This window comes from Pleurodeles waltl, chromosome 2_2, assembly GCF_031143425.1.
Source record: "Pleurodeles waltl isolate 20211129_DDA chromosome 2_2, aPleWal1.hap1.20221129, whole genome shotgun sequence".
Taxonomy (NCBI): Eukaryota; Metazoa; Chordata; class Amphibia; order Caudata; family Salamandridae; genus Pleurodeles; species Pleurodeles waltl.
The window spans coordinates 338,554,425-338,576,116 of record NC_090439.1 but is presented as its reverse complement, the minus strand read 5'-3'; the positions used below and the strand labels follow the sequence as shown (position 1 = coordinate 338,576,116).

General features: G+C 41.1%; 1 protein-coding gene across 1 annotated transcript; it reads right to left on the bottom strand.

The window, feature by feature from the left end:
• Positions 1–16,542: 16,542 nt before the first annotated feature.
• Positions 16,543–17,310, bottom strand: LOC138273309 (cbp/p300-interacting transactivator 1-like). Its single transcript, XM_069218883.1, has one exon. It carries the CDS (start codon positions 17,308–17,310, stop codon positions 16,804–16,806), a length of 507 nt encoding a protein of 168 aa, XP_069074984.1. The 3' UTR covers positions 16,543–16,803.
• Between the last annotated feature and the right edge of the window lie 4,382 nt (positions 17,311–21,692).

The window sequence follows — 21,692 nt, the reverse complement described above, 5'->3', positions numbered from 1 at the left end:
TTGATTGGTCCTGGGGACAGCGGTATGGGTCGCTGGGTGGGTGATGTGGTGGTGTTTCTTGATGGGGAGGCTCTGTGGTGGTGTGTGACTGGGCCTGGGTAACCAGGTGTACAGAGGTCCCTAAAGGGCCAGGTTAGTCGTCAAATCTAGAAAACCAGAGTTGCTGTCATCACCGTGGGCCTCTTCCGTTGAGGGACTGGATACTGCTGGCACCTCCTCTCCGCTGACATTGGCTTGGGTACCTGTGGGTATGTAAATGATGTGTTATGGTTTCTGTGTCTGACATATTGTGCATCCGTGGCTTGCCCTCTTTGGTTGGATTTGCCCTGGCATCTTTCACTTGTGTACATTGGTGTATGGTGGGATGATTAGTTTTCTATAGTGTGCATGCTTTAGAGCTGAGTGTCCATGCAGGGCTGTGAGTGGTGTCCATGCATTGGTAGAGCATGCAGGGCTTGGCATTGGGATAAGTGAGATGTGATGGTGGGGTGTGTGGGAAGTAGTGGATTGATGGGAGTGAGGGTGAGGATGGGGGTATGTGATGGCATGCAGTTGGGGGGGTGATAATAGTGGAGAGTTGAATTATCAGAGTCCAGAGCTCCTCCCACTCAAGCCAGGCCCTCAGGATGCAGGATTGCCAAGACTTGCTCCTCCCATGTTGTTAGTTGTGGGGGGGGAGGTGGGGGTCCATCACCAGTCCTCTTTACAGTGAGCTGGTGCCTGGCTACAATAGAACGTACCTTCCCCTGTAGGTCATTCCAACTCTTCCTGATGTCATCCCTAGTTCTTGGGTGCTGTCCCACGGCGTTGACCCTGTCCACTATTCTCAGCCATAGCTCCATCTTCCTAGCTATCGATATCTGCTGCACCTGTGCTCCAAAAATCTGTGGCTCTTACCTGATAATTTCCTCCACCATGAACCTTAGCTCCTCCTCTTTGAAGCGTTGGTGTCTTTGTGGTGCCAAGGTTGTTGTGTGCGGTGTGTAGGTGAGGGTGTGTTGGGTAAAGTGTTGGGGTATGATGTGGGGTGCATGAGTAGTGTATAGGTGTGAGTAGTGTGTGGCTCTGGTTGTGGCACTGGTCTTGCTGTCTCTCTGGTGGCAATTGTTTGTAATGGTCAAGGGTTGTGGGTACTGTGGGTGTTTGTTTTATAGTGGTGTGGGTGTGTGGGTGTGGTGTGTGTATGGGTATCAGGTGTGTGTTGTTTGAATTGTCCAATGTGGTGTTTTGTTTGTGTGTCGATTTTGAGCACGGCGGTATGTGCCGCCAATGGTTTACCGCTGTTGAATGTCTGCTGTGGTGATTTGTGGGTCATAATGTGGTGGGCGTAGTTTTGTAGGGGTAACGGTGTGGGTTTTGATACCGCCAGTTTATCACTGACCTTTGGTGTGGTGGAATTGTGTCTGTGGCTGATAGTGACAGATTGATGTCTGTGCGTCATAATATGATGAATGGCTATCCACCGTAGCAGCGGTAAGTTGGCGGCAGTCAGCGTGGCGGTAAGTGGGATTTACTGCCATTGTCATAATGAGGGCTGTAGACTTATTGTTCCTTTTTCCCTAGACAGAGATTACATCTGAACTAGGAAGTACATTAGTTATAGGAAGGATGGTATGTGTTTGTAATGAAAGACATATAGAACCTCATTTACAAGGCCTATGCTGCAAAGCAGTGTGGCATGTGCTTTGTAGAATTGCCTGGTCCACTTCAACATTTTAGAAATGTAGTGTATGTACAAGATAGAGTGAATTTCTGTACTTTTATTTTCCAGTGATGCAGATTGTGGGGGTGATTTATTTGTGCAGGAAATGATACCATCCTACACAAAAGCATTCATGAGAGGCGTTCTTCTATGTCTTTGTGTGCTGCAGAATGCAGCTAGGATACAAAGAAGAAAAAATATGGTTCATTAAAGATAAATGACAAAATAGATGTAAAAAAAGTTGGTGTAGGAATCTGATGAGTTCGTAGATTTCTAAAGGTGGGAATGCATGATATTCATGTGGCTTTATTGTGTAGCCATTTTACTTATAGCTCCATGCACGTTATTTTAACATACTAGGCCTGCCGCTGTGCACTTTAACCTAGATATATTTTATTTGGCTTTGCTTTATTATTCTTACAGTAGCCACTTTTAAGGTCTTGTTTTATTTTCTCTCTATCTGACTGTTTTTGCCTAGGCCAGCACTCTGTTCTCAAACAAGACATTCTTGCTCACTCTGTGCTTCTTCCAAGGATGCAGTAAGATAGGCTGCCGGTGAACGTGGTATAAGTTTAGTCTCTGACATTCATAGAAAATACACATCCTTACATAGGGACATTTTCTCAGAACATCAGCTGTTTTATAATAAAAGCACTTCCCTTTCCCTTACACTTTAGAGGGAGATTCTAGCCAGAGAACCACAACTGTATTCTGATTGACGAATGCTTCGCTACAACTGCTTTGCAGACTTCAGGCCTTTGCTCAGGTATAGGAGATGATGTCTTCCCAGGGGAACCAGAAGGGCAGAATTAGAGCTTAACACGCTGTGCTCTATCATAGACTAGGTAGGAATTAGTCTGTTGACTCTAGTGACAATATGGTAGCATTATTTTAATGTTTTACTCTCCTTGTCACAATTTTAATATTGTCATGCTGTATCGTCCTGGTTATTACAGTCCACGCTTTGCTATCTAAGATGCAGTCGCTTTATTAAAGCATTATTGAAATATATACTGCCTCTCTTTGTCATTGTGTATGTGAGACTAATGTAACTGAGAGAAACGGATAAGACCTGAGTGACTACGGGTTCCCTAAGAAACCAGTTATGTCATGTGCTTGGCTGCCCAATCATCCCTGCCCTTGGGTAGAGATGAAGCACTGCTAGCTAGCCGGAGCAGAACCCTGATAGGAGCAACAGGTGTCATCTGTAGTGGGTCAGACTAAGTCTCCCATACCGCAGGCGATTCTGCCACTCAAAATCCAGTAGACTCATTAGAATAATGAGGGCCTACGTGACAGCTTCACATAATTAGAGTACAATGAATTCAGTAAAACTCTATGTATAGTATTATGTACACACTAGCACATATGATAACACACTTATAGATAAACTGATGCACGCAATTAGATTCTAATCCATACAAAGAAACAAGGATGCATATATTTACATATGCAATTAAACTCCCAGGCATAGATTGATACATATACTGACACATTCAGGGTCATAGAGTATAGACTAATGTACCTACAGAAACACTAATATAGGTTAGAAGATACCCAAGCATACATTGATACACACTATACTGCAGTAAAGCACACATTCATTCATAAACTGAAAAAAATGAGTTAGACAGTCATACATATGATAACAGAGAGAGGAGTACTGTTATTTAAACACAAAACATAACATGACATGTAGTGTGAGACTATAATTGTGCAATTTTGTTATTACATTGATATGGTTATGAGATAACATTGAGTAGTTTATAATGAGAAGGTATACATTTGGGTATTTTTTTATTTTTAGAGATCTATTCATGCATTACGAGACAAACCAAAAATGCCAAAGAAAATAGAAGAAAAAATAATATTGAGTAAACTATATCACTTACTTTCAAGTCAGAAAAAACAAGAACAACATGTGAACAATGTCAATATAGAGAAAGGAGCTGCAGGTAAGAAAACCAAACAATTTTTAGGAACTGTTTGTGGGAAACTGAAATGTTTGCAAAATGAAGAATACGAAAAAGACACTTTCAAATCAATCTCAGAAAGTTTAAAAAAAGTTGTCAGAGTAGAAACAAGAAGTTAAAGAAGGTAGCCGAAATATCAACCAGAAGGCAGCAAGTTTTCAAATAAATTAGAGTGAGAATGTTTCGTGCCAGGGTAATTCAGAATCTCATTAATAATATGAAAAAATACAAAAGGAGAAGAGAAGTAGTGAAACCAAAAAATCTGTGGAGGATGTAGTTGATAAGGATTTTGCCCTGAAGAGGAAGCTTTTCATTTTGATTATTAATTGAGAACATTGGATAAAATGGTGTTTGGGTATGAAAAGATGCAGCCAAAGAAAAATAATGGTTAGTAAAACTAATTTTTTAGAATATTTATTGGTGAATGGAAACATATGTCAAGTACAGAGCCTTTCTTTAACAAAGAAGGTTATTTCCAAGAGGACACATTAGTACATGCAGTTGATTCAACTAGTTGTTGTTATAAGATTAAGGATGGGAGTCCTATGGTAAAAGAGGAGATTGTTGCTAGCTGAAGAAGTTCAGGGAAGGTGTAAACAGGCCTGTTTACAAATTGAATTGTAGTAGTATTTTTAGCATTCCTCACCAATCTATTGATTTATTACAAACGTTTGTACGTGACATTCCAAGCAAAATCTGAAGCAAAATGTTTTAATTTTGCAAGGATTAGCTCCATGTAAAGTAAGAAAGTATGGTAATTTACAAGGACATTCATTAGCATGTTTATCCAAGAAAGTGTGCCAAAGAAACTTTCATGTTGGCAGTTCACTATTCAAAAAGTTTAGTAAGCAGTCTTTTATATGTGAAGATTCCAGCATTGCGTTTAGGAGAGATGAATAGAGTACTTTTGCATGGTACCATACAAGAGGTAGAAAACGTTTTTGAGGATGTGCAGTTTCCTTTTTTGGTCCTGAAGAAGATTCTAGGGAGAATGAGGAATTGGTAGGCACATGTATTGAAGAAGAGAGCACAGGTATTGCTACTAAGAATTTTGCACAAGAGATTATAAAGTTTAATACAACTTGTTCTGAATAGCCAAACTATGTTTACATTTACTGAAGATGATCTCACTATAAAAGTAAAACATAAAATGTAGACATATTTTCCAAAACTGAAGGGGAAACAGAGAAAAGTGGTAAGAATTTGCTGCTTATTTATTTGTAGAAGAGCATTTTGACTTGTCCACTCTGCAGCTATATGTAAGTACTGCTATGATGTTAGAGGACATGAAAACACCAGCTATAATTGTGTTTAATAGGTTAGAAATTGTGAGTATTCCAGAACAACTATGAGACTTAAATGTATAAGAATCTAGCCTCATACAATCTTTACATCCATTTCAAGCGATTATACGATTGGATTAAAAAACAGGTAAAATGCATAGTACAGACCTATTGAAAGGCCTTAAAGGAAAAGTAGTGTATTTACCATTAGATGTCAAAGACAATGTTGGAACTTTAGGAATAGAGAAAGACAATGAAAAACCACTTATTATCCTGTTAAATAGTGTACCGACTAAGAATAAAACATTATGGCAAGAGTTGGTTGATGTTAATAAGGTTAAACAAACAACATTATACCTGGTACAAAATAATGTTTATTGCAAAAATGTTAATGGTGAGCCTGATGTTTCAAATATTGTTAATGATGATGACAGTTCATTATTAAGTAGACAAATAGAAAAAGTTGATTCATCCCGATCAGAAAACATTTATGAGAACAACAGCATCCATCCATTACATTCCAAATAAGTTAATGGTGATGCTACAGACCTTTTCCAAATGAAACAAGCTAAAAGAGCTTGTGTGAAAAGAGTTTAGAGGCTTGCTGTTTCCCCCACTTGTTTCCCACAGGAGTAGGAGGTTGGTATGAAGACCGGCCCATACAAATACCAGCAGCTGAATACCGATCAACATGATTATATTCAGAGGATCCAAGATGCATACAGTGTATTCGATACATATTTCACCTTCTATTTGAGAGTGACTTGTCTGGACTTTGATATACAGTGAATCACATTCTAAAAACAGGAGTTAATCTTCAAAATGTGTCTGTGCAAGATTTTGTTAACAAAGTACAAGAAAAGGATGACAACTTATAATGCAACTTGATTAATTTAGTGGCATGCCAACTTGGCATCAACAAATATTGGTTCTGTCGTCATGGAGAACTGAAATGTATGCTGAGAAACCTGGGACTACCAACCTGTTTTTTGACATTGAGTTGCACAGAGTATGTGTGGAATGATCTGATTCAATTCTTGAGAGAAGCAAATTCTAACATAAAATATATAAATTTAAAGACAGCAGGATAAATGTGTTCACTAGATCCTGCTAATGTTTGTCGATATTTCAATCACAGGTTCCAAGTTATGCTTGTTTTTATCTGCAACAAATGCAATCCTCCTCTTGGAGAAGTAAGTGATTTCTTTTGGCGGAAAGCGTACCAGGCAAGAGGTGCTTCTCATATTCACATGCTACTATGAATAAAAGATGCCCCCAAATTGTGAGCAGAAAGTGATGAGTGTGTGTTGTTTTTTATAGAACAGTATGTCACATGTAGCATACCAAAACACACTGGTGAAAAAAGGTCTTAGAGAACACGTTTTGCATTTCCAAACACATAGATGTGGGAAGTTCTGTCGTCATACATACAGGTCCAAAGAAAAGCTTTACACAAGATGTAGATTTGGAATTCCATGCCCTGTCATTTCAAAAGGAAGAGTAAACAGCTTTGTGTCTTCAGTCAGACATACTCTGACACGGAAACGTAAAGAAAACTGAAGATTCCTAATATATAAATGACTACAATCCTGTGATTTTAAAAATGTTGAATGCTAACATGGACATTCAATTTGTTACAGACAACTCCATTGCTGTGGTTCGGTATGTTACATCGTACATCACAAAATCTGAAAAAACTGAGATGAAGGAGATGTGGGAGGAGATTTCTTCAGAGAAGAGTCTTAGCAATATATTGTATTCCTTTAGTCTGAAAATGCTTTGCTATAGGGAAATGGGGTCCTATGAAGCCTGTGACAGGTTGAGTTCAGCAAGTTTATTCTCAGAATCAAAAGGAATTGTTTGCGTAAGTTGTGGTCTATCTACTAAAAGAAACAGAGTACTGAAGCCTTTCCCTAAAAGCCTTTCCCTACCTAGCAGATTTTGAACCAGAAAGCACAGACATCGTAAAATCTAATTTGTTGGCTATATGCTATCTAAGCAGAAGTCAACAGTTAGAAGACAGGTCCTTTATCAAATTCTTCAAAACTAGAGATACATAAGTAACGTAATTGAAAACCTAGAAGAAAGGAAATATGTAGTACATGGATGTGACGGTTGTTTAGTAAAACATGGAAAAGAAAACCTAATTAACCACTGAAAACTTGGCTGTCCAAGTCCTGAAAAAAGTTAATTATTCTATTTAGTTCTTCTTCACCTATTCAAACATTTGCGTACTGAATTGGAAATACTTGGAGATTATGAATGCTATCAAGATTCTTTTGATGTTGTGAAAGATACTACTCAGTGTCCCATCTTTCAAAATTATTTACAAATGTTTAATGATGAGATCCAAAAGGAAAAAATAATAGCTGCAGAGCTAGATAAGGATAGCTCTCAAAGGAGCCAAAGTTCAGTAACTTTATGTCAAGATCCTCTTGGACAACCTATTATTGAAAATGAAGCTGCAAAAGCTATGAATGAAGAGGAAAACTGCAATGGAACAAGCTAGGCAGGACTCTGTAAATCTTGAACAATTAGTTGGAAACAACAAACAGAAAGATACGTCTTTTGTTGTCACAAAATAGAACATGGATTTCTTCATGAGGAGAAAAAATGCAATTGCTCGCCATTCAAACCAATACTAATATATATCAGTGTTCAAGGTGGTACCGGAAAAAGCTTTTTAATAAAAAATATCTCTACTTACCTACAAAAGGCTACAGATTCAAACTTATTGTATGTAGTGGACGCACCTACTGGACTAGCTGCACACAATACCAAAGGAATTACTCTACATAGACTACTAATACTACCAGTTGAACATGACAATAAGCTGAAATACCAGAAGTCAGTCAGTCAAAAAACTTTATTTCGGCCACAGGGTCCATAAAAGCACCTAGCAGCAATAAATAAATAAACAAGGTTATATAGAATATGCACATGTAAATAAATAAAAATAATAAAATGAAGTGCACTCCTAGAGTGAATTGATACATTCTTACTAAAACTATTATACAGATAAAAGTTTTCCTCTTATAACCCAACTAGCCCCAAGCAACTTGGCAACAGCAATCACTAATGTCGAGCGAGTGTCTCATCTAAGAATTCGAAGGGCTATGTCAGACATGTGGACTCCCAGCAGTCTAAAAGCCAGGGACAACCATTTCCTGTGAGAGGCAGTGTTTGCAGGGCAGACAAATAAAACATGAGGGAGGTTTTCAATAGGTGCTTTGCAAGCTGGGCAGATGGTTGTTTCTTCATATGACCAGCGAGATCTTTGTGGCGTGGTGCCTATGCAGAGCTGGAAGTACAAGTTCCTTTCTCTAGGCACCGTGATTATGTCCCAGAAGGCCTTGTATTTGCATGTGTCTTTTAGGTTGGCAATTTCACATGATAGTGTGGAGTGAAGTGCAACCCCCAGATGTTCTGAGTCTACCGTTTGCCAATACAATTTTTTGAGGTTGATTTTTGATGGAAAGGAGGCAGTAGTTGGAAAGTCCCAGAGTTCTCTAAGCCCAAGAGAATAAAGTAACCCCTTGATGTGTCTGAGCCAGGGGATACTATGAGAGTGTCAGCTTCTAAAATGACCTTCGGGCTACAGTAAAGGAAGCAAGCTCTGTGGTAGTCCAAAGATGCCGCCAGTACAAGAGGGGACATAGGTGGGCCTTGTGGCCAATGCATTTCATACCTAGGTCCTTAAAAAGGGGGAACAGTGGAGTGCTTGGCGGGAGGGACATGAGATTTCTTAGGAAATTATTTTCAGAGATTGTTATTTCTTGGGCTTTGGCATAGCCCTGTAGTTCAGCCCTGTAAAAAGCCAAGCTCACAGCCTTGGCTTTATATATCTGGATTGCAGGGCATATTGGTTTGGTGTGCGAGAGATTAAAATCCTTTATTAAAACCCCTGTTGTATGCTTTAGTTTTAGTGCCTGCTTTGCAATAGGTGACATTTTTTCAGTTAACATTAGGCCCAAGTAACTAAATGTGCCCACCTTTTCAAGTGGGGTACCCTTGAGGATAAACTTCTCTCTGAAGGATCTGTGAGGATTGAGTGTCAGTCATTTAGTTTTGGAGGCATTAATTTCAAGTCCCCGCGTGGAACAAAATTCTTCAAAGCACATGAGGAGTTTCCGTAATCCGCTTGGGGTCTTAGATATCAGGAGTGTATCATCTGCAAAGAGCAAGACCGGAATTTTTTGTGTGCCTAGTGATGGCACATCAGCCTCCACTCTGAGTAGAGAGGGGACAATATCATTAATGTACAAAGAGAACAAGGTGGGGGCAAGGACACACCCTTGCGGTACACCCCTTGACACCTGGAATCTGTAGGTTAGCTGCCTCTTGTCATCCCACCTGATAGGTGCATAATTACCCTCATGAAGCCAAATTAATAGTGCAAGAATTTGCTTGGGGATTCCAATTAGGGAAAGAACTTTCCACAACTTGTTACGGGGTACTAGATCGAATGCAGATTTCCGGTCCACAAAGGCAAAATACAGATTCCCTTTGCCAATGAAAACTGTCTTCCAGTATGCAATCAAAAACCTGAGGGCTTGCTCAATGGTGGATATTTTTTTACGAAAACCTGCCTGAAGAGGACTAAGAATGTCATTTTCAGCCATCCAGTCTTGAATTTTGCCCAAAAGGCAGTGACAAAACACTTTCTTCACATATTCCATTAAGCTAATTGGCCTATAATTACAAGGGAGGGCTATGTCACCCTTTTTAAAAATCGGGACTACAATGGCACCCTTCCAGGACTGAGGGATTGGCGAACCAGATGCTATTGCATTCAATATGCTGGTGATATATCTTGACCAGATTTCAATGTCGGTTAAAAATCAGTCTGCTGGAACACCATCCGAGCCAGGTGCCCTACCACGCTTTAGAGTACCTAAGGAATATGCTATATCTGCATGGGAGAACAGTTGCTTCACTGGAGGAATGGGTGTTAGAATGATATTTGAGCAAGAGTCCTTATGTTCAGAGGTTATACTATCATGGTCATAGGAGTACAGCCCACTAAAATGGTCTACCCATTTGTTTGGAGCAATATTAGTTGTAATGTTCAGTGTGCTATTTCCTGGCCAGCGCGCTGCCAAGGACCAGAACTCACTACAGTTCCTCTCTCATGCAGCGTCATTAAGTGCAGCCCACCACTTGTCATCTTGTTCACGCTTGGCTTTACAAACAGCTGATTTGTAAGACTTTCTAGCTGAGTGAATGGCGTTTCCATCCTTAGATTCAATTGCTTGGATGAAGTGCTTGTTTGAGGACCGACAGCTTTATTAAACCAGCGATGCCTACCCTTAAGCCTCTTGCAATCAGGAACTATATCTGCTGAGAAGCGTGCCGCAATGCCCTCGAAGCATGAGTTGTGAGTTAAGCTAATTTTCTCTTTGGGGATTGAGGGATGTGCCTCTAAACCCATCAATGTGGTCTTCGAGGTGTTGTTAGCAGCACTGATGAGCGTTGGTCGAGTCAAAACCTTATTCCACTTTAGGTGACATTTGTCATTAACCAGACTAATTCCCTTTGGTGCCATTACTGGGGTGTTAATCATGGACAAGTGGTTACACAAAACAGTCATATGGACTGAAAGAGATTTATGTTCGCTTTCAGATCTCTCAATGACCATCATGTCGATGACTAGGGGCCATAATCTTATGTCGACTAGACAATAATCAATTCTACTGGTGTGGTTGACTTTGTTATATGTATGGCAACCCTTTGCGTCAAATTTAATCCTACCATTAAGTGCCCTGAGTCCAAATTCCTCGGTCAATGATTTTACTTGAACCTGTGTCCAACTTTTGATGGGCGGGATATCCAAGGCAGGGATAGACCATGCCCGATCCTCCTCGTGGTTAAACCCAACCCAAAATCATCCTAGTCAAGAGGTTCAAATGTGACACTGAAGTCACCTGCCACAACAATTTTGTAATCCTGGGAAAAATGCAAAAATGTCTCCAGAACACAAAGGGTTTTGGAGACCCAACCCCCCCACCCCTCTAGTATAGATGTTAAAAATTATCACAACTGTATCTGCCCCAAATGATAGGCGAAGACCTAATAGGTCGGGGGAATCAATGGATAGCTGTGATATATAACAGTTTAAGCCCCCGGAAGGCCTACACCTGGTACTGGGCAAAGGAGGGATATGAGAATTTGAGTAGCCAGACCGAAAAAGTGGATCAGTCAATCATGTCTACTGGAGAAGACGTATGTCATGTTCCTCAATAAAGGAGGCAAAGGACAGGAGGGGTAGGACAGATCTCAAACCTGCCACATTCCATGAGACAAGTTGTACCCCAGTTATTAGAGGGACCGCCCAGTCCTCTGATTAGATATTTGAAGGGTTAGCAATCAGACATTGGTTTCGCAGGTGGAGTTGCTTGAGGGGAGTTGGGTCGTTATCACTATTGCCCGACGGGTCCTGGGTTGACTGGTGGTATCTATCTAGGCGAGCTAGCCTAACCATAGGTGTAGTGTTCTCATTCTTAGCTGTCTGTTCTTGGATTGGCAAGTGATGTTCATCGGGAAAGGAATGTATGATGTTATCACAGTTGTGCAATGGGTCCTGGGCGGTCTGATGGGATCTGTTAGGAAGAGGAGCATGGGTGCTTGTGTTGACAATGTTGAGAACTACAGGCAGACCAGGGACAGTTGTTATATATGAGTCGGAGGGTAGTTCAGCATGTGTTTTAGATGGTACTTCAAGTCAATCATTCTCACTAAGAACAGATAGGTTACCTGCTTGACAATGGATAGGGCAAACCCCATAGTTGCAGGCAGCCTAGAGTATTTTAACTGGATACAGGATTGCCCTAGGGCACTTGTCTAGGGCCACCAGATTATCCACCATGCTCCTGTTCCTAAATGTCAACTGTAACATATCAAAGTGTGTGTTTGGGTCGGGCCTTCTGACTGCACCAATTATATCCTCACGTATTACAGAGTAGCAGCCTCTCACATAGTGAATCCAATGAATTGCCTTATTTCTGACAGAATCTCCCCCTTCACTTTGTGCCAGTGGGTGTAGTTTGGGAACACTGACCATTAGAACAGTGTTATTAAGGTGGGAACAGTCAATGACAGGTTGTGCAGTGCATTTAGGGACAGTGTCGCTCGTAGATTTAGGGATTTGATGACAGACACTAGATGCCTTTCCTGCGCCTAGGCTGTTGTGTGGGGGAGGCTGATAAGAGTTCTTGATCTTAGCACCCGCTAAAGGTTGGCCAGCAAAACTAGTCGCTGACAATTTAGGCAACTTCATTGGGGTACCTGATGGGTTTGGCATTGGGCTACAGATATGATTCATGTGACCCACCCCCTTCCTGACTGGAGAGCACTCGCAGTTTTATTGGAGCCACAGTCCGGGGAAGAGGTAAAGATTTCTTCACATTCACTAAGAAGGTTGTCCGTTCTGTCTATAACACAGTTATTAGCTGTATGCTTATGCCTTTTCTGCTTGGTTTTTAACACCGCCCCTGCCCCACCCTCTGTTACTTTCCTTTTACCCATCAAAGGACTGTAATTAGTGGATAAGTGTTCTGCAGAAAGTTAGTTCAATAATACAACCTGCAGGATGATACAATAATAAAAAGGAGAGAATCAGCGAGGCCTACTTGGAGATAGATGTTAGGGGGGGCCCAGCCTCCTCTGGGCTCTGACGGGCATGGATGGGCCCACCCTTGGCCCATGCTTCACCTGGGCACATCCTGCACACGTCCCGCCCTGCGTAGTGCCCACACGCGCTATATAGCCCTCATTGATCTGGTCAAGTGGATGCAGGTGCTGGTGAAAATGGCCACCTCTTGGGGCCACAAAGCAGTATGGGATATGTAGTCCCACTTTGGAGTTCAGCGCGCCTGAGCTGCAAAGTGCCCCCACACGCTTTAAAGCGCTTGTTGATCTGGTCAAGTGGAAGCAGGTGCTGGTAAAAATGGCTGCCTCCTGGGGCCACAAAGCAGTGTGGGATATGTAGTCCCACTTTGGAGTTCAGCGTATCCCGCGCTGTGAAGTGCCCCCACACACTTTATAGCGCCTGTTGGTCTGGTCAAGTGGATGCAGGTGCTGGTGAAAATGGCCGCCTCCTGGGGCCACAAAGCAGTCTGGGATTTGTATTCCCACTCTGGAGTTCAGCACGTCTCCAGAAGTCATTCTGTAAAGCTCGTCATAAGGTGGCAAGAGTTCTAAAGAAAAAGAAGCTTCTATAATTGATGAGGCAAGCATGGTTTAAAATCGAATGCTTGCTTTTGTTCGCCTAAGAAAGCAACATGTATTAATAACTAAATATGACATCTTGTTTGGTGGAAAGCATTTGATTGATTTTGGAGACCTACTACAACTTACTCCTGTAAAAGGACAGCCTGTTTTCAAAGCTCTTTCTCATGAAGACAGTTGTAACTCATTAGGAAGTATTGGCAATGTAAACATTTGGCAATATTTTCAGTACAAGGAACTTTTGAAAAATATGCTCAAGACTGTGACATGGAGTATGGAAACATTTTAAAGGACATTAGAGTAGGAATTCTGACAGAGGAGGGAAATCTGATGTTGGAAAGTCAACTTATTAAGAACGGTTTTGACTCTAAAAAGACAGCAGCAGAGCTAATGCATAACTTTTGTAAAGTGGGGAACCCATAGTTTCTTTGACGCCTACACTTCCAGAGTGTACTGAATTTATGAAAGAATTGCTAAAACTGGAGATTGAAGACATTTTGGAGATTACTGCTATTGACAAAATGGAACATCAAGGAGTAACTGTACTACTCAGTGAAAACTTACAAAATAAATTAAACTCTTTGGAGAAATCTATATCAAAGACTGCTGGACTACAGAAGTGTTTATGTGTCTGCAAAAGCTTTAGAATAATTTTAAGACGTAATTTATTATGGTAATCCTTGGAGTTTTAGAAGAAGAAGATGTAAATATAGATGACATATTTGGAATGAGTTATACATGGAACCATAAATGTGAAGATTGCTCATTCTCATTTACCACTCAAATCTAGTCTGAGCGATTTCTGTACTTAACCCTACCAGATACTAAAAGCTTGCCTTTTGATCAATTAGTTAAAAAAAAGTGATGAAAATATGACCTGTCCAACCTGTAAATCAAATGTATTTTCTACATTGGTTATACAGAGGAGTGTCAAATATATTATAGCAATGTTTAAATGATGCAGAACCGATTGAACAAAATTGGATACCGAGATTACAAACTTTAAAGCTGGACAGTTATCAATTTCTGATAAAACATATTGTACTTTGGCTATCATCTTCCATAAAGGCAAAGACACAAATATTACACCTGGACATTATGCTGTATATTTGAAGCCTCAAAGCGGATGGACGGAATGTAATTATAGCACTCTGCAATTTAAACCATTTTGTTTTAATCAAACAAATCAAAACATTAAATGTACACATATATACAAAACTAAATTTTACATTTGACACCTTGGTAATTGTTTACAGGCCCCTCTAACACAATTGTAAGTCAGTTGAAAAAGTCAAGCCATCTTCCGCTGTAGATAACTATTGTGTCCTTTTCTAAAAACATACACAATAACAACATAATTTTCAAAGAACTTAGAAGGAAAGGGGAAAGGATTAAATGGCTGACCGTGTCTGCACCACAAATATTTTGAAAAGTAAGGAGTTATACAGTCAGATCGAGTTGTATTCGTTCCAGCCATCACTGTTTTGTTGTCTTTTCCGGGCTGCAAGTTTCTCACAGAAACACAAAATAAAGATAAATATTTGGTTACCTTTTATTTGGCACCAGCCTGTTGAACTGAAAAGTACAGAGTGTCAAAGAACACCATTTCTGACAAACATTGTGGCCAAAACAGTCCCTATGCAAAAACAAGTTCAAACGTAATTATTACCTACCAAATATTTTGAACTAAGGCAATAAAAATATTTTCCTTCCTTTCCCTACTTTCAATCACTTTTGTACTGAAAATACAACAATGTCAAATATATTTTTGTACTCACCGGCTATGAATGTTTTTAATTATCCCTGTATTCACATGTTCAAACTGCTGTCAACTATACTTGACACCCCCTGGCCCCCCCATACCATTACCCAGCACCAACATCAAATGAAGGAGTGGAATAGCACTGCTACCATTTATTTGATAAAAAGCAGCACTACAAAAAAGTACACTTTTCACTTGTAATGAAAATAAGAAGGGGGGATGCATTAAGGGGCAGTGTGTGTGCTTTAGATGTTGTGCCCCACTGGCAAATTTATTTTAATCATTAAGGGGCTTGGAAACAGTATGCCTTTCTTGCAAATGACTGTCAAAAAGTGATTTTAGGGTGTTTACTCAAGCATGGTTTCACATTTCAGTAAACTATTTTTCTGAAACCTCAGCCAACTAAAATGCTCAAATGTTTCATATATATATTTTTTCTGTAGTTTAGTTCACAACCACTGGATGGCAAAAGCAGACAATCTTTGCAGAACAGGATGCAGAGTAGGATATTACATCCTGCAAATGCACAGCACTGGGTTCTTAGTTACCGCGAGAAACATGCAGCCGTGATAGCCAACAAACATCATTAAAGGCCAAAACTCAGTGACGAATAAGGCAGCACAAGACCCATTTGAGCTACCAAAAAAATATTATCAAAGTTTATTTATATTCATAAACATATTTCTGTACTGCAATATGAACTACCCTGGAAGAAAGATGCTTCCTTTCCTCCAGTAAGAGTAAAATATAAAATTACATCATGTGCTGGGTAAAAACTGGAAAAATTGCCATAATGACGATCAGAACATCTTGTTTTGGCAAAAACAGTTACATTCAAGAGTAAAGGCAGAAGGCTGGGGTGTAGTGGGTAACATTTTCTCAAAATGTACATTCTCTTATATCAGAATAATAACTTGCTAATCAAGTCTGTCTTCCATACAGTCCATGCTAGACTGAGAAAACAAAAAAGGAAAGCATGAGGTTGAAAAATAAAATTTTTAAAAAGTCTCCAACAAGGGAACCAAAAAACACATACTTGCACGGAATCGAATCCACCTCGAATTCCACCACTCATTCACCTTCACCACCCCCAACTCATTCCCAAGTTCACAAATGTTTTTAATTGTAACCCCTTTATTTTCCAGTTGGATTAGGATGGTTTTTGTTCTTCCCCCCTCTGATGACTAGGAAAATGCCCTCCAGTAATACAACCTTCTACATAACGAGTGACAGGCTTTCAACTAAGCTTGTAAATAAACAGAATGTAAACTTCCCTCGTGGACATTTACTTCTGTAGAAGCTATGTAAATAAACAGCAATTCCATGACGCACGCTTTCATTATTAATATTGCCAAACAATGTTATAAAACATCGATGGGGCCCAGCAGAACAAGTCTATAATCTACTACTGACACAACATCCCCTTTAACCCCTCATCCAAAACAAAGAACAAGGCAGAGCCTTGACATCAATAGCTAGAAGTAGCTACACAAAGAAAAAAGAAAACAGCTCGAAGAGCGTCCACTCTCCCTTTGGAAGACCTGGAGAGACAGGGTTGGGGTAGGAGACAGAAAGCAGTGAAAGAGAAGCTTTGGAAAGTGTGCACGATATGCCATGGCAAGAGCTGAAGATTGGGACAACGAAAAAAATGAGAAAAGAAACAGGTCAGCTGGAACATGTGGGGAAAATCGCCTGGAGGCAGAAGAATGTGTTTGGTCAGTGGTCATTCCTGTACAATAAACTGATCTGGAAACCAGATTCCTCAAGTTCTCAACAAAAATATTTTCCTTCAACTGAAGTCTGAAACGCAAACTTTGGATTCTCTTGTTGAGGCTCAACTTGTAGACCATTAAGGCATCAGGAAGTGGGAGGGAAATCTGATGAAAAATCAAACTCATTCTGCCCCAGCCACAGCTTTGGGAGCTCCATGGCACGGTCCAGTCCCAACTCCACCACCAGCGACATCAGCACCTCTTCATCCACAGGGTCAGAATCTATGATGCCAGAGCCGTGGTGGGCACCCACTGCTGGTGCCAGAGTCCCTTGTCCCAGTGGTGGAGTGCTGAAGCTACAGGTGGGGATGGAGGTGGAATCCGTAGGGAGGCAGGGGCTAGCCAGACCATGATAATGACTGTTGAGTTTATGTAGCTGCATGCTGGCCAGCAGGTGAGGGGTGGCCTGCAGGTTGAAGGCCGACTGCTTGGATGGTGGCGTAGATGGAGCAGAAGCCATGAGTGCAGTAGCGGGAATGTGAGGGTTGCCCACGCTAGCCTTGGTGGTATTCATGGATGTGGCAGGGTAATGAAGGATGGTCATTGCCTCACGATCTTTCATGCTCAGTCTAGAGTAGATCAAAGAGCTCATTTCTTCAGCACCCATAAAAGACCTCCAAGCAGCACCTGAGGGTGAGACGAACAAATCTGATCACTTTCGACCTGGATCAAAAAGAGCCCCGGTTAAAAACTATGAAAACACCGGCCAGCCCTCATCCAGATGCCCACGGGGGTCCTTCCATGTGGGAAGTGTCAGACTTCCTGCCGCTTGCAGAGCTCGTGCGCCGGCACGTGAAGCCGCCCCTACCCTCTGCAGCCCTGGGAAGGAGCTCTGCAATTTAAACAAAAAACTACCTTTCAAACTTCCTAATTATTATTTATTGCTTCTTCATCCAAAGTTCTAAGATGGATGAGTAGGATAATATTGGATACAGCCTTCTTTCTATGTGGATCATTACTACTTAAGATATCATTGTGTCTAACAAAGGTGATATCTTCAAAAAGATGTGAAAAGTTGTGTGTGCATTAAATGTATTCAAATAGTTTTCAGGAAAAAACAGGTATATAGCCTTCTCTGCGTGTCAATCATCAATGGTTAAGATATCATTCAGCCTATCAAAGGTGATGTCAAGAAAAGCTATGGAAAAATGAATTCTGTAAGAATAGGTCAATACTATTTCTATGAACAAAATACTGTTGTACCAGGTATATTACTAAGCAACATGTTTTCAGGATCCATACGTTTTGTTTAGTATAGTAATTGTAGTTTAAGATTTTTTTTTTGAATAGATAGTGTCTGCAAATCACAGTTATTTCGAGTGAAATGCTATGAAGTTACAACTGTCATCCATAGTATTATTAATTTTAAATAACGTGCTATGTGCTTATGGGTTTTTTTCAAGTCTGTATGACTAAGTTTGTTCTCCCACTGTTCAGTGATGAGCAGCTATACACACTTCGGGCCAGATGTACCAAACAGTTTTGCCCCTTCTGTGTCTATGGGAAAATGCGTTCCTACATATGGCCCTTCGTTTCTAGTGAAAAAGTATAGAAACTGAAAACAGTGGAAAAGGTAACATAACATGTCTATATAATATGTATAATTGTCATACAAAAAACAAAAGTTGCTTATATTTTGTTATTAATAATGACTTTTATATTACAGGTTAAAAACTTTTGATAGCTATAATAATTATATGAAAGTTTAACTATTATTTGTCTTCTTTCTCTTGAAATACAGATTAAAGGAGTTTGTGGGCAGTAATAAAAGTAAGTAACTAAATGTTCGTTCATTGATAGATATTCCATAACGCAGCCAGTCACTCACTCATACAGTCACTTATGCACCCATTCACTCATCCATACAGTCAGTTATGCACCCACTGATTCACCCTTACAACCACTCATACATCCTATCATGCATACAACAGGAACATATGCACCCAGTCACTCACCCATACACCCACATATGCACCTAGACACTTACTCATACAGCTAATCAAGCATCCATTCTTCCACCCACCCATTCACTCACCCATTCACTCACCCACAGACTCTCAAGCACCAAGTAACTCACTTATACAGTCACTAATGCATCCATTCAGTCACCCATACAGCCATTCATGAATCCATTCATTCACCCATACAGGCACGTACGCGCCCAGTCACACACCCATACAGTCACTCATGGATCCACTTACTTACCTTTGCAACAACTCAGGCACCCTTTCAATCACTAATACAGACACTCATGCACCCATTCACTCACCCATACAGCCGCTTGTGCACTCATTCACTCACCCATAGAGACACCTATGCACCCAGACACTCACCCAAACAATCACTCATGCACACACCCACTCTCCAATACAGGCACTCATGCACCCATTCACTCACATATAGAGACACTCATGCACCCACTCACTCACTGAAACAGCCACTTACACAACCAGTCACTCACCCATACATGCACTCATCCACCCATTCACTCACCCATACAGACATGTAGACCCCCAGTCATTCACCCATACAGTGCCTCATGCACACACTCGCTCATCCATACAGACACTCATGCAACCATTCACTCACCCATACTGGCACCCATGCACCCATTCACTCATCAATACAACAACTCATGCACCCACTCACTCACCCATACAACCACTCACACACCCAGTCACTCACCCATACAAGCACTCATCCACCCACTCACTCACCCATACAGGCACTCATTCACTCACCCATACAAACACTCATGCACCCATTCATTCACCCATACATCCGATCATGCATCCACTTGCTCACCTATAAAACCACCCATACACCATTCACTCACCCATATACTCATGCACCCATTCATTCACCCATACAGCCACTCATGCACTCATTAACTCACCCATGCAGACACTTACCCAGTCACTCACCCATACAGCCACCCATGCACTCATTAACTCTCCCAGGCAGACATTTACGCACACAGTCACTCACCCATACAGTCAGTCATGCACACACTCATTCACCCATACAGACACTCATGCATCCATACACTTACCCATACAGCCACTAACGTACCCACTCACTCATCCATACAATCACTTACACACCCAGTCACTCATGCACTCACTCACTCATCCATGCAGACACTCATGCCCTCATTCACTCACCATACAAAAACCTGTGCACCCATTCACTCACCCATACCGATATTAATGCACCCACTCACTCGCACATACAACTACTTACATACCCAGTCACTCACCCAAACATGAGCTCATTCACTCATTTACTCACCAATACAGCCACTCATGCACTAATTCACCCACCCAGATACTTATGCACTCAGCCACTCACCCATACATTCACTCATGCACCCACTCAGTCACCCATACAGACATTCATGCACTCATTCACTCACCCATTAACCCCTGATGCACCAATTCACTCACCCATACAGACACTTATGCACCAGTCACTCACCCATACAGTCACTACTGCACACACTCACTTATCCATACAGACACTCATGCACCCATTCACTCACCCGTTAACCCTGATGCACCCATTCCTCACCCATACAGCCTCTTATGCACTTATTCACTCACCCATACACTTATGCACCCAGTCACTCACCCATAGTCACTCATGCACCCACTAACTCACCTACACAACCACTCATACACCTGTTTACTCACCCATTAACCTTTGATGCACCCATTAACTCACCCACACAACCATTTATGCACTTATTTACTCACCCATACACTTATGCACCCGGTCATGCACCCATACAGTCACTCATGCACCCACTCACTCACCCATACAGCCACTCATGCACTAATTCACCCACTCAGCCACTCACCCATACAATCACTCATGCACACAGTCAGTCATCCATACAGACATTCATGCACTCATTCACTCACCCATTACTGATGCACCAATTCTCTCACCCATACAGACATGTATGCACCAGTCACTCACCCATACAGTCACTCATGCACCCATACAGACACTCATGCACCCAGTGACTCACCCATAGAGGCACTCATGCACCCATTCTCTCACCCATACAGCCACTCATTCACTCACCCATACACACACACATGCACCCATTCACTCACCTATATAGCCACTCATGCACCCAATCACTCACCCATACAACCACTTACACACCCAGTCACTCACCCATACAGGCACTCATGCACCCATTCACTCACACATACAGCCACTCCTGCACTCATTCACTCACCCACACAGATGTTACGCACCCAGTCACTCACCAATACAGTTCCTCATGCACCCACTCAGTCACCCATACAACCACTTACACACCTAATTAGTCACCCATACATGCACTCATGCACCCTTTCACTCATCCATACAGCCACTTATGCACCAATTAGTCATAAAGTAAAAGTGATGGTTCTGACAAGAACATTTGTTTTTTTGTATTTTTGAAAAGTTAGTGTTTTTTTTTTACTTTTTAAACTATTTTGGATTTTTTTTGTTGTTTGTTTTTTTTATTTTATGAAATAAGGAATATAACTTGCAACGGCAAGTAGAAAATTCACAAACTGTGAAATAACTAAAATAGAAAAAAAATAACATGTATGCAAATTTATTGTTTGCACAAGTGCAGGGACTGCTTGCTCTCCTACACTTAGTGTAGCACTGCATTTTGGACAAAATATACCAGTTTTGGAGAACTCTGGAATGGTAGGTGGCACTGAGGAAACACTAGCAGTGCTGCATGATGTTCCCGGCAGGTTGCATGAAGAAAATGTTGTACCTTTGTTTGTTTTCAACCTATTCATTTCCACTCTTGCCAAGTGAGTGGAATGAATTTTTCTAAGGTGTTTCTCACTGCCTCTTGAAAGTACCTTTTGGCATACATTGCAGGTAACTTTGTGAGCACTTACTTTTTTTTGCCTCTCTGGGATACTGAAGACGTCCCAGACAAAGCTCTCTCTTTTT

Bases quoted from the DNA above. Each gene is read 5' to 3' on its own strand.
- LOC138273309 (XM_069218883.1), bottom strand. From the start codon at position 17,310: ATGAGCTCTTTGATCTACTCTAGACTGAGCATGAAAGATCGTGAGGCA.